Source organism: Pongo pygmaeus, chromosome 23 (assembly GCF_028885625.2).
Source record: "Pongo pygmaeus isolate AG05252 chromosome 23, NHGRI_mPonPyg2-v2.0_pri, whole genome shotgun sequence".
NCBI classification, from domain to species: domain Eukaryota; kingdom Metazoa; phylum Chordata; class Mammalia; order Primates; family Hominidae; genus Pongo; species Pongo pygmaeus.
In genome coordinates this window covers 53777942-53792125 of record NC_085931.1, presented here as the reverse complement: position 1 = coordinate 53792125, position 14184 = coordinate 53777942, and the positions used below count along the sequence as shown (strand labels likewise).

The 14184-nt window shown below is 41.9% G+C and overlaps 1 protein-coding gene across 2 annotated transcripts in view; it reads left to right on the top strand.

Annotated features, from left to right (window-relative positions):
- The window catches only part of ARFGAP3 (ADP ribosylation factor GTPase activating protein 3), a 62152-nt gene that overhangs the window by 20799 nt on the left and 27169 nt on the right, over positions 1-14184 (top strand). For both annotated transcript variants that reach the window (XM_054470000.2, XM_063662982.1), the window contains exons 4-7: positions 1168-1299; positions 2337-2420; positions 5011-5098; positions 11007-11066. In XM_054470000.2, the coding sequence (XP_054325975.2) occupies positions 1168-1299; positions 2337-2420; positions 5011-5098; positions 11007-11066 (364 nt within the window). The remainder of the gene's footprint in view (positions 1-1167; positions 1300-2336; positions 2421-5010; positions 5099-11006; positions 11067-14184) is intronic.

Sequence of the window (14184 nt, the reverse complement as noted above, 5' to 3'; positions counted from 1 at the left end):
GTTTTAATTAAGATATGAATTCTATAATTCATGTCTATACATGGATCCTCATGAAGTGGGTAAAAGCAATTTCTTTTAATTGTTTAAATACTTGTTTTATCATCTTACCTATATTGTAGTCTCTGTTAATGATAAAATAGTGTTGAACGAGGTAAATGTTAATGTAGCCCCTCACTAATTTGTCAAAAATTCTGATTTACTGGAATCCATTTTGAGATTGATTGTGGACGAGGTGTAGTGGTTCATACTTCTAATCCCAGCACTTTGGGAAGCCACGGTGAGAGGACTGCTTGAATCCAGGAGTTGGTGGCTGCAGTGAGCCATGATCATGCCACACTACACTCCAGCCTGGGTGACAGAGTCAGACCATCTCAAAAAACAAAGAAAAGGGCCAGGAGCAGTGGCTCACGCCTGTAATCCAGCACTTTGTGAGGCCAAGGCAAGTGGATTCCTTGAGCTCAGGAGTTCAAGACTAGCAACATAACAAGACCCCATCTCTACAAAAAATGCAAAAATTAGCCAGGCGTGGTGGCACACACCTGTAGTCCCAGCTACTTGGGAGGCTGAGGTGGTGGGATCACTTGAGCCCAGGAGGTGGAGGTTGCAGTGAACCGAGATGGAGCCACTGCACTGCAGCCTGGGTAATAGAGCAAGACTCTCTCAAAAAAAAAAGAAAAGAAAAGAAATGGATTGCTTATGAATTAAAAGTAGTCCTGAGTAGAAAGCTTCTCCCCAAATAAAGTTCACAATGACAGAGATGGTTTAATGAACAAATGAGGACTAGTTATTTCATTTTGTAATGCAAGTCTCAAAGCTAGTTTTTGTTGTTGTTGTTGTTTTGAGATAGAGTCTTGCTCTGTTGCCCAGGCAGGAGTGCAGTGGCATGATCTCAGCTCACTGCAAGCTCCACCTTCTGGGTTCACCATTCTTCTGCCTCAGCCTCTCCCAAGTAGCTGGGATTACAGGCACCCGCCACCACGCCTGGCTAATTTTTTGTATTTTTAGTAAAGGCAGGATTTCACCGTGTTAGCCAGGATGGTCTCGATCTCCCGACCTCGTGATCTGCCCGCCTTGGCCTCCCAGAGTGCTGGGATTACAGGCATGAGCTACTGCGCCTGGCCATAGGTAGTTTTACCAAAATATTAATCTGCATGCTTTTCTCTGTAGTCTTCCTTTTTTCATCAACATGGGTGTTCCACCAACGACACCAATGCCAAGTACAACAGTCGTGCTGCTCAGCTCTATAGGGAGAAAATCAAATCGCTCGCCTCTCAAGCAACACGGAAGCATGGCACTGATGTAAGTCACTGGAGGCTGGATTGTTTCCTTTAGATACATGTTCACTTAGTAGAAAAAGTGATTTTTATCCTGAATAGTAAAACTTTTCTACCTGAGTTGTCTTACAAGGAATTAGTGTACAGTAGATTGTTACTATTTGAAGTAGTTATGTTCTGTGAATTCATCATGAGTACTGGATTAGTGAATACTAAAACATTGCTCCTAGGAGAAATACAGGATTAGGTTCTTATAAGCTCTTGTCTCATTTTCATCAACTGATCAATACATAACCTTATTTAACATGTGTTTCTATTTAAAGACACCTTTTTAAATATATATTGATGGCTCATGAATATTGAACTCACAGCCAAGGACTATAACTCAGCCCAGAATGAAGCTTATTTAATGCCTGGATTTTCTCCATGAGGCACATCACAGCCTTCATGTGCTTCAGAACATTAGATAGCCCTTCAGTACTGCACTTGAGGGCATCTTAAAAAATGACATCCTCAATAAAAAGCATGGGAATATGAAGAACATAGCACGAAATAAACTGCAGAAAGGACATTTGTTATGAGAACTGAAACAAGAAGGCAGAGTAGTGTGTCTTGTTCTTCCTCAGCTGAGAACGTGCTTCCTGGCAACTCATTTTTCGCTGCACTATTCTCCAAATGACTGAAAACACCACGAGGACTGATTTTGGGTTAAAAGTAAATTTTAGCAAGTAGGCAAATTCATAAATATGGAATCCATGAATAACAAGGATTGATTATCGTTTGGAACCTGCATTTAGATATGAAGTCTTTGATCTTTCCTTTTCAGAAATGGTTTACGTGTTTGAGGTACTTGACTTCCTCAAGGTTTGGAAGCAAAATTTACTGGACGATAGATTACTGAAGTGCATGCGGAGGTCCTCTGTAGGGATGTTACTGATTTTATAAGAATGGAAAGCACCAATCTTTAGGAAACAGGTCGCTATAAGGGAAGTGAAAGGTATCAAATAAAATCCTTTACAGGCCGGATGAAATGCTCAGCCCTACATTGTTTTTTTGTTCTAGCTGTGGCTTGATAGTTGTGTGGTTCCACCTTTGTCCCCTCCACCAAAGGAGGAAGATTTTTTTGCCTCTCACGTTTCTCCTGAGGTATGTATTATGCTTCACATCATTTTAAAGTGTGCTTACTCTGACAGTTAACAAAAGGTACATATTTAAAATGTTAGGATGTAGGCTAAGCTCTTGTAACAAGAAGTCCTGAAACATAACTACTGAAGAGAGAAATGACATTATCAACAATTCCAAGGTTAGGCTGTCTGCCGTTGCCTGATGGACTTCCTTTGCTGTTCTCAGCATGTGGCTTCCATCTCAGGGTCTAACGCAGCTGCTCCAGTTTAAGACTCCCAGCTTAAGAGAAAAGGACAAGCATCCTTGAGAGCTAATGCCCTGTTCTTTTATTTATTTATTTTTGGGGGGACTGAATCTGGCTCTGTTTCCCAGGCTAGAGTGCAGTGGCACGATCTCAGCTTATTACAGCCTCTGCCCCCTGAGTTCAAGTGATTCTCCAGCCTTAGCCTCCCGAGTAGCTGGGACTACAGGTGCGCACCAACACACCCAGCTAATTTTTTTTTTTGAGATGGAGTTTCGCTCTTGTCACCTAGAGTGGAGTGCAATGGCGTGATCTTGGCTCACTGCAATCTCCGCCTCCTGGGTTCAAGCGATTTTCTTGCCTCAGCCTCCCGAGTAGCTGGGACTACAGGTGCTCGCCACCACACCTGGCTGATTTTTGTATTTGTAGTAGAGACGAGGTTTCACCATATTGGCCAGGCTGGTCTCGAACTCCTGACCTCAGGTGATCCCCCTGCCTTGGCCACCCAAAGTTCTGGGATTATAGGTGTGAGCCACCGTACCCCACCACAAATGCCCTATTCTTTTACAGAAAAAGTCTAGAGGTCGCTCCCATCCCTTCTACTTATGTCCTATAAGCTGGAATTTAGTTGCATGTCTTATCTAGCTGCCAGGGAGAACTGAGAATTTATTACTAGTAGTGTGCCACAGTTCAGTTCAGAGCTCTGAAACGGACTAAAAATGAAGACATTTTTAATAGGGGTTTCATTCTCAGTGCCCCAGTTTTGCTGTTTATGTAGTATTATCTCAAAGCTATTGGGTGAATTAATGCAGGTAAAAGTACTTAGTACCTGGCACAAAGCAAGCCTTCAATAAGTGCTCTAAATATTGCTGTCTTCATCTTCGTGAGCTGATAGCGACAGTGACAGCAATCCATAGTACTTCTGTGGCCTCTCCTCGCATCGCTTAGATCTATAGGGAGAGTAAAGCCTAAAAGGCCACGATATTTACTATTTGGCCCTTTCTTTTCTTTTCTTTTTTTAAAGACGGAGTTTTCCCTCTTGTTGCCCAGGCTGTAGCGCAGTGGCGCGATGTCGGCTCGCTGCAACATCCGCCTCCCGGGTTCAAGCGATTCTCCTGCCTCAGCCTCCCGAGTAGCTGGGATTATAGGCATGCGCCACCACACTTGGCTAATTTTGTATTTTTAGTAGAGGCAGGGTTTCGCCATGTTGGTCAGGCTTGTCTCGAACTCCTGACCTCAGGTGATCCACCAGCTTCAGCCTCCTAAAGTGCTGGGATTATAGGCATGAGCCACCACACCGGGCCTACTATTTAGCCCTTTAAGGTAACGTGTGCCTACCTCTGTCTTGGAACGTCATATGTTCTGCCAGCTACTCTAGCTCCGCCCAGTCCCACTGGGTAAGGAGCACGATTTGTTGAACTCTTGCTCAATCTATTGTTTAATTTTCTTTTTTTCTTTCTTTTCTTTTTTTTTTTTGAGATGGAGTCTTACTCTTCTGTCACCCAGGCTGGAGTGCACTGGCACAATCTCGGCTCACTGCAGCCTCTGCCTCCCGGCTTCAGGTGATTCTCCTGCCTCAGCCTCCCAAGTAGTTGGGATTACAGGCCCACGCCACCACGCCCGGCTAATTTTTTTATAGTTTTAGTAGAGACAGGGTTTCACCATATTGACCAGTCTGGTCTCGAACTCCTGACCTCAGGTGATCTGCCTGCCTCAGCCTCCCAAAGTGCTGGGATTACAGATGTGAGCTACTGTGCCCAGCTTATTCCTTAATTTTCAATTTAAAACTACGTAAAGTTGTACAAGTTGTTAAAGCTTGTTTTTTTTTTTTTTTTTTTTTTTTTGCTATTATAATTTGCACATACTTATTAGCATTGTCACAGTCAGTAGTTACCAAAAATGGTTATCAAGAAAGAGGAGAACAGGCCAGGCATGGTGGCTCATGCCTGTAATCTCAGCAGTTTGGGAGGCCGAGGTGGGAGGATCACTTGAGCCCAGGAGTTTGAGACGAGCCTGGGCAGCATAGTGAGACTCCTTCTCTACAAAAAATTTAAACTTTAGCTGGGCGTGGTGGCACATGCCTGCAATCTCAGCTACTCAGGAGGCTGAAGTGGAAGCACTGCTTGAGCCTGGGAGGTCAAGGCTGCAGTGAGCTACGATTGTGCTTCTACACTCTAGCCTGGGCAACAGAGCAAGATCCCGTTTCTAAAAAAAAAAGAAAGCAAGAAAAAAATAGATATGCCTTCCTTTCCATTAACAGGGACTCAGAACGTGGCTGTTTAAATTGTTAGGTTTTTCCCGTGCTTTGATTTGTTTTTTATGGCTGTTTTCTTGCTTTGTCTGCTAATGACTTTTCTTACCTTGTTTCAGGTGAGTGACACAGCGTGGGCATCAGCAATAGCGGAACCATCTTCTTTAACATCAAGGCCTGCGGAAACCACTTTGGAAAATAATGAAGGTGGAGTCCTTAGAACTGTCATGTAATACTATTCTATGGTTCAGTGGCATGCTATGAAACTATTAAACAGTAAGACGGGCCAGGCACAGTGGCTCATGCCTGTAATCCCAGCACTTTGTGAGGCTGAGGCGGGAGGATCGCCTTAGCCCAGCAGTCAGAGACCAGTGTGGGCAACATAGTCCCCATCTCTACCAAAAAAAAAAAAACTGAAACCTAAAAATATTAAAATGTAGACCCCCTTCTGTCTTTTTTTTTTTTGAGACAAAGTCTTGCTCTGTCGCCCAGGCTGGAGTGCGATGGCATGATCTCGGCTCACTGCAACCTCCACCTCCTGGGTTCAAGCAATTCTCCTGCCTCAGCCTCCCTAGAAGCTGGGATTACAGACATGCACCCCACATCTGGCTAATTTTTGCAACATGGTTTCACCATGTTGGCCATGCTGGTCTCGAACTCCTGACCTCAAGTGATCCACCTGCCTTGGCCTCCCAAAGTGCTGGGATTACAGGCGTGAGCCACCACACCTGGCCGACCCTTCTGTCTTAACAGGAAGAAATATTCATAATAGACTATAAAGTGGGGGAACAATATTACTGAACATGGATAATCATTTTTGTAAAAGAAGAAAAACATACCAAAAACATTCTGGAAAGCACATAGCAAATTGTTAAATAGAGAGTGAAATTACTGAGGATTTTTAGTTCTTCTTGATACAGTGTTGAAGTGTCTGAACTTTTATAATGAGTATGGGTTACTTTTATCATCAAAAACAAAATTTCAATTTAAAAACTTATAAAAATAGTTGATACATAATGATTCACATTTGGTGACTTTCTTATAGGATTACATTTATTGTAAATATATCAGTTGCTTACATATTACAAATCACTTGTGACATGAGTAGTCAGCTCTTTCTGTTTTAAAATTGTGCATCCTTTGTTAGGCCAGAATGTTAGTGTAAATTAACAACAAAAATATAACTTTGGACAACTAAGCAGTGAGTTCATGGGTTATGATACCATAAGAAGTGCTGGCTTATATAAACTGAGCCTTGAACAATTCTAAGGAACATAGCGTAACAGGAAAGATGAAGCAGTCACCAACCGTGGGTTGGGGGATAGTATTGAGAAAATTTCTGGCAAGGATTTTGCTGGACGGTAGGAGAGTAAGTGGTATTTATCAAGAAAGTAGTCCTAGGAGAGAGAGGCACTCAGCTCTGTCCCAGAGTGGAGTCATGTTGTAAAGAAAAGGAGTCGCATAGCCAGGCATGGTTGTGCATGCCTGTGATCCCAGCTACTAGGGAGACGGAGGCAGGCAGTTCTCTTAAGCCTATGAGTTTGAGGCTGCAGTGAGCTATGATTGCACCACAGCACTCTCCAGTGTGGGTGACAGAGAGAGACCCTGACTCTAAAAAAAAAAAAATAAGAAAAAGAAAAGGAGTCACTTCCTTTGTATTGAGTTATAGGTATAAGGGTGGGAATGTCTGAGATTTCCATCAAACAGTAGAATGCTGATTTTTCATTTTACTGGTATAGGAGTAGACATATCAGTGAATCAGGATAAGAACATTTCATATCCTGGGTAACAATGGGTTATTTGATGAACGGAATTTGGACAAGTGTCTGGCATTTTAGAAACAAATAATAAAACAAAGTAGAATTTCTTCTTTATTCTTTACACCAGGCTAAATTCAGGTAGTTCAAAGATTTACATGAAAATATGATTATCCTAGAAGAAAACATGGATAAAGCTTTTTTATTATCCTGAATTGGGGAAGCCCTTCTATGCATATTCAAATCTCATAAAAGGAAGAGGCTAATAAATCTGGTGACATAAAAATGTAACATTTCTGTTTTGAAAAAGTACTTTAAAGTGAAGACAAATGATAAACTTATATTTGCAATTCATATGTAGACAAAAACGGCTTGTTTCCTTACTATGCAAAGAACTCTGATGTGGTTGTTTTGTGGATGATTTGCACCGTGTGATTTTTTTTCATATTGTTTTTTAAGACATATGACCGTAGATGCCTGCAAAGAAGACATTTATACACCTCTAACTGGAGTTTAGTTTTTTTATTTCTTAGCCTTACACTACACTGCGGCCACATTTGCCCTTGGGTGTTTTTCTGCCTGCGTTTGCTTTTTGTTTTGCTTGGAGTGTGGCTCTGCCTTGATTGGCATGGGCTGCCTCTTTATTGGGGTTCAGCTTTAAGACCAGCCAGCGAGCACTCCCAGTCACAACTGCATTTGTGCATTTTTTCTTCCTCACAGCATAGCAAACACCAGTTCTGGAAATTACTGCGTCTCCTAGTTTGCATGTCCACTGTGTGTCCCCTCTGCTGAGCTGTGAGCTCCTCCAGAGAGAGATTGTTTTTTAAGATGAGAAATCTACCTGAGCCGTTGATTGATTTACCGTTATCAATCAGAGAGAAGAGAAGAAAGAATTCCCACAATCTCCTAACTAACAAACAGGAACAGTGCGTTATATATCTTTTGTGAAAGTATGGATAATTTAACTATTTTCACTATTATAATTTATTAGCATAAAAGGGCTTTGAGGCCAGGCGCAGTGGCTCATGCCTATAATCCCAACACTTTGGATGGCTGAGGCGGGTGGATCACTAGAGGCCAGGGGTTCAAGGCCAGCCTGGCCAACATTGCAGGACCCTATCTCTACTAAAAATACAAAAATTAGCCAGGCATGGTGGTACATGCCTGTAATCCCAGCTACTCAGGAGGCTGAGGCAGGAGAATCCCATGAACCTGGGAGGCGGAGGTTGCAGTGAGCCGAGTTTGCACCACTACGCCCCAGCCTGGGCAACAGAACAGGACTCTGTCTCAAAAAAAAAAAAAAAAAAAAAAAAAGGCCGGGGGCTTTGAGATTGAGGGTTAGCCACAGGAGATGTGTGTAACCTCTGAAGTCCAGATGTCTCAATTTGTTATAACAGAAACCCTAGTAACTAACACAGAACAAGAATTTTTTTTTTTTTTTTTTTTGAGACAGTTTCAATTTTTTGTATTTTTAGTGGAGACAGGATTTCACCATGTTGGTCAGGCTGGTCTTGGACTCCTGACCTCTAGTGATCCACCCGCCTTGGCCTCCCAAAGTGCTGGGATTGCAGGTGTGAGCCACCACGCCCAGCCAGAACAGGATTTTTGAAACTTTTAAAAAAAATTTTTATAGGGATGGGGCCTCACTGTGTTGCCCAGGCTGGCCTCAAAGTCCTGGGCTCAAGCAATTCTCCTGCCTCAGCCTAAGATTTTTTTTATTGTAATCGTCATTCATAGCTGAAGAGTTAGTTTATAAAAGTTTATTGTTTAGAATTTCATTTCCTTTTGCACCTGCAACAGGACTTTCATCTTCTGTGCCCAGAAATTTTTTAAGCAATCAGGAAGACCTGTTGCCTGAGGCTTCACCTAGGATTTCATGCTTTAGCACTGGGTGACTTAGTGCAGTCTTGAGTGAACTTAAAGATTACAGAGTGAAAAGGAGAAAACAAAAGAACTTTCACAAATAGAGATATGGGACATGACATGCTCTGCTTGTATGTTCTTGTTCCCTCCTGTTTCCCCAGTGCCCAGAGCAGGTCCTGGCTCCAGTAAACGAACATGTGGTCAGTTGTTTTTCTATAAAATATCATTGTGCTCAGTCATCCTGTTTTGCCTATTTAAATGCCTTAACCAGAGTTTATCTTTTAAATATGTGCAGAAATGAAACAGTAGAGTTTCCTGTAAACCACTGTTGAGCCTGACATTTTAAAAATAATTGTCCTACCATAAAATTCACCCTTTTAAAGTATACAAGTCAGTGGTTTTTAGTATATTCACAAGTTTGTGCCACAGTCACCACTAGCTAAGTTCAGAATATTTTCAGGCTGGGTATGGTGGCTCACACCTGTAGTCTCAGCACTTTGGGAGGCTGAGGCAGGATGATTGCTTGAGCCCAAGGAGTTCAAGACCAGCCTGGGCAACATGACAGGACCCCTCCTCTGAAAAAAAAAAAAGGAGTATTTTCAGCAGCCCAAAGAAACTGCATACCCATTAATAGTCACTTTTTATTTCCCTCTGCCCCTGGCAACCATGAGTCTCCTTTCTGTACCTATGGATTTGCCTATTCTGGATGTTTCATATATATGGAACTATACAATATGTGGTCTTTTGTGAGTGGCTTTTTGAGCTTATAATTGTTTTCAGGGTTCAGTCCTGTTATAATCTCTGTCAGTACTTCATTCCTTTTCATAGTTAAATAGTATTCCGTTGAATGGCTATACTACATTTTGTCTTTTTTTTTTTTTGAGATAGGAGTCTCACTCTGTTGCTCAGGCTGGAGTGCAGTGGTGCGATCTTGGCTTACTGCAACCTCAGCCTCCCGAGTTCAGTACTCTCCTGCCTCAGCCTCCCAAGTAGCTGGCATTGCAGGCTTGCACCACCATGCCCAGCTAATTTTGTTTTGTTTTGTTTTTTGTTTTTTGTTTTTTGTTTTTTCTTGAGATGGAGTCTCGCCCTGTTGCCCAGGCTGGAGTGCAGTGATGCTATCTCGGTTCACTGCAAGCTCCGCCTCCCGGGTTCACGCCATTCTCCTGCCTCAGCCTCCTGAGTAGCTGGGATTACAGGTGCCCGCCACCACGTCCTGCTAATTTTTGTATTTTTAGTAGAGACAGGGTTTTACCATGTTGGCCAGGCTGGTCTTGAACTCTTGACCACATGATCCGTTCCCCTTGGCCTCCCAGAGTGCTGGGATTACAGGCGTGAGCCACTGCGCCTGGCCCTCATCTTTGTATTTTTTAGTAGAGATGGGGTTTCACCATGTTGGTCAGACTGGTCTCAAACTCCTGACCTCAAGTGATCTGCCTGCCTCGACCTCCCAAAGTGCTGGGATTACAGGCATAAGCCACCACAAGCCCAGCCTACACTTTATCTATTTTTAAAGTAATAAATAAAATAAAAGTAAAATAACAAAGTATGGTTGGGCACGGTAGCTCACGCCTGTAATACCAACACTTTGGGAGGCCAAGGTGGGAGGTCTCGAACTCCTGAGCTCACGCAGCCTGCCCAACTTGGCCTCCCAAAGTTCTGGGATTACAGGTGTGAGCCACTGTGCCTGGCTTTTAATGAAGGCTTCATAGAGTTGCTGACTAGGATCACTTTTTAGGTAAAATAGAATAAACAAGGCAGATTTCTTGGCAACTGAAAATTTAGATTTCTATCATTGATGTAATTGGTATTAGAATTTCCACATATTAGGCTGAGGGCAGTGCCTCACGCCTGTAATCCCAGTACTTTGAGAGGCCAAGGTGGGTGGATCACCTGAGGTCAGGAGTTCAAGACCAGCCTGACCAACATGGAGAAACCCCGTCTCTACTAAAAATACAGAATTAGCTGGGCATGGTGGCTCATGCCTGTAATCCCAGCTACTCGGATGGCTGAGGCAGGATAATGGCTTGAACCTGGGAGGCGGAGGTTGCAGTGAGCTGAGATCGTGCCATTGCACTCCAGCTTGGGTAAGAAGAGTGAAATTCCGTCTCCAAAAGAAAAACAAAAACAAAAACAAGGATTTCCACATATTAACATACATTGGGTATGTATAGTCCACAGAGGTACTAAGTATCTTTTGACAGGTCACATTAAATCACCAGATCATAAGGGAGAATTTTGAATCATATTAGTTGAAGAGACCACTAACATTTTTATTTGATAAAGCCACTAGATGAAAAATACACTTCTACTTTAATGAACTTTTAAGTCAAAATTCTTATAATGTGAAAATAGAATATACAGCTAAAAAGGTAGGTGATCATTTACAAAATTGGATAAGATATGTAGCACTGAGCAAGTTGAATTATTGTACGTTCAAAAGCAAGTTAGCTGAGTATATTTTCTGCACTAATATCAATGTTTTGAATTTTCAGGTGGACAAGAGCAAGGACCATGTGTGGAAGGTCTTAATGTACCAACAAAGGCTACTTTAGGTAATATGCTTAAAATCCTACATTCTGATTTAAAGTGTATGACTCATTAAGAAAAAAATAAATCGTCTTGCATTTCGCCTAGGCCTCTCACCTGATGGAGTAATATAATCATGACCGAATCTGTTAATAAGATTTTATTAAGCAAAAGATGCTCTCTCTCTCTCTCTCTCTCTCTCTCTCTATATATATATATATATATGTTTTTTATTCATCTCTCAAGCTTCCAACGAAGATGTTACATTTTAACCAGCTTGATAATATAAAATGCAGCATTTGTGGCTGGGGGCAGTGGCTCACACCTGTAATTCTAACACTTTATGAAGCCGAGGTGGTCGGATCGCTTGAGCCCAGGAGTTCGAGACCAGCTTGGGCAACATAGCGAAACCTTAGCTCTACAAAAAAAAAAAAAACAAACAAGCAAAAAAAAAAAAAAAAAATTAGCTGAGTGTAGTGGCACACACCTGTAGTCCCAGCTACTTGGGAGACTGAGGCAGGAGGATCACTTGAGCCTGGGAGGGTGAGGCTGCAGTGAACCATGATCACACCACTGCACTCTGGCCTGGGTGACAGAGTGATACCTTGTATCAAAAAAAAAAAAAAAAAAAAAAAAGCAGCAATGTGCACATTTAGCCAATATGGCTGCTGATGGTTTTGATTTGTGGGTTTATGTTGGGCTGGCTCACCTTACCGAAATAAGCAGTGGTCAGAACATCTACACCATTCCTTTTTACTCAAGAACTCATTTTCTTCTCTTTCTAATTTTATTACAGGTGAACTTAATCTTAAATTTTTCATTATCAAGGAATTGTAATTTGTAATTGTTATATATTCCATTGCATTAGTTGGAAAGCAGCTGCTTTGGTGAAAAATAACTAAACTGTTAGAAGTGTTCCTGACATTTTCATCATGTATTAGACTCGTCAGAGTTTGGGAGCAGGTTATGTGACTGCTACAATACAAATCTGAAAGAAAGTGATGAAAAGGAAAACTCCCACAAGCATCTTTTTCACACTTGAAATGTAATGACGTTATTCTCTACTCACAGCTAAAGATTGTAATCTTTTGCTGTTTGTGGCTTTATGCTGTCTTTCCCTATCAAAGCACATTCTTATCTTTATATGAAAAAATAAAGACTTTAATTTTGCTGGGTTTCTTAAACATAATTCTAAAGACAATATATAACCTGTAAGTAAAATGTACTTAGAAAATGATTTTTAAGAAACTTTCTCTAAAAGTATTTTTGTGCAATTTAGAAGGTACTGTTATTAAAATAAGAGAATGCTTTATGTTTCTTTTTTTTTTTTTTTGGAGGCAGAGTCTCACTCTGTCACCCAGGCTGGAGTACAGTGGCACGATCTCAGCTCATTGCAACCTCCGCCTCCCGGTGCCTCAGCCTCCCAAGTAGCTGGGATTACAGGTGTGCGCCACCATGCGCAGTAAACTTTTTGTATTTTTAGTGGAGACGGGGTTTCACTATATTGTCCAGGCTGTTCTCAAACTCCTGACCTCAGGTGATCTGCCCGCCTTGGCCTCCCAAAGTGCTGGGATTACAGGCATGAGCCACCATGCCTGGCCAAGGATGCTTTATATTTATTTTGGCTAATATGATAAAATCTATATATAAGCCAAGGTGAAAAAGCATGTCACTGGCTGCTTTAGTTGCATACATAATGCCTAGCTAACTTTATTTTTATTATTCTTACTACTTTTTTGAGATAGAGTCTTGCTTTATTGCCCATGCTGGAGTGCAGTGGGTGCAATCACAGTTCACTGCAGCCTGGCCCAAGGGATTCTCCCACCTCAGCCTCCCAAGTAGCTGGGACCACAGGCGCACACCATCACACTGGGCTAATTTTGTTTGTTTGTTTGTTTGTGGAGATAGAGTCTCCCTATTTGTCCAGGCTGCTAACTTTATATTTTCAAATAAGTTTTATGCAGCCATTAAAAAGAACAGTCATGTCCTTTGCAGCAACATGGCTGGAGGCCATTATCCTAAACAAACTAATGCAGAAACAGAAAACCAAATATCACATGTTTTCACTTATAAGCGGGGGCTAAATCTTGGGTTCATACGAACGTAAACATGGGAAGAGTACACACTGAGGACTCCAAAAGGGGGGAGGGAGAGAGGGGAGCAAGAGCTGAAACACTTCCTGTTGGATACTGTGCTCACTATCTGGGCGATGGGATCAAGAGAAGCCCAAACCTCAGCACCACACACAATATACCCTTGTAACAAAACTGCACATGTACTCCCTGAATCTAAAATAAAAATGGAAAATTATAATGATTTTTAAAGTTTTTGGGCTGGGCATGATAGTTCATACCTGTAATGCCAGCACTTTAGAAAGCCAAGGCAGGAGGATCACTTGAGGCCAGGAGTTCAAAACCAGACCGGGCAACATAGTGAGATCCCCTGATCTCTACAAAAAAAAAGAAAGAAAACCAGGCGTGGTGGCATATGCCTGTAGTCCCAGCTACTAGGGAGGCTGAGACGAGAGGATCACTTGAGTAGAGGAGTTCAATGCTGCAGTGAGCTCTGATCACACTACTACACTCCAGCCTAGGTAATGGAGTGAGACCATCTCTAAAAAAATTGTTAGATTTTTAAAAGTTTTTTAAAGTTTTTGAAGAGTAGAGCTTAATAAAAGAATTGTGGCATGGTGGCTCATACTCATAATTTCAGCACTTTGAGAGGCTGAGGCAGGAGCATCAGTTGAGCCCAGGAGTCCAAGACCAGTCGTGGGCAACATAGTGAGACCCCCATCTCTAAAAAAGAAAAAAAATAGCCAGATGTGGTGGTGCGCACCTGTGATCCCAACTACTCAGGAGGCTGAAGTGGAAGGATCCTTTGATCTGGGAGGTAATGCCACTGCACTCAGCTAAGGTGACAGAACGAGACCCTGTCTCAAAAAAAAAAAAAAAAAAACAGTTGTTGTAATATATTTTTTAAAATGCTCCTGAAGAAAGTATTGAGAGGGACAAGTTCAGGCTCTATTTCTCTTCATTGTACTGTTAAAAAAAAAAAAAAAATGCATTTTCTCTGAGTTTGGAGACTGCATGGAAATACTGAGGACTCCATTTTGACAAAGCTCTGTCAATCTAAAATATGCTTCTC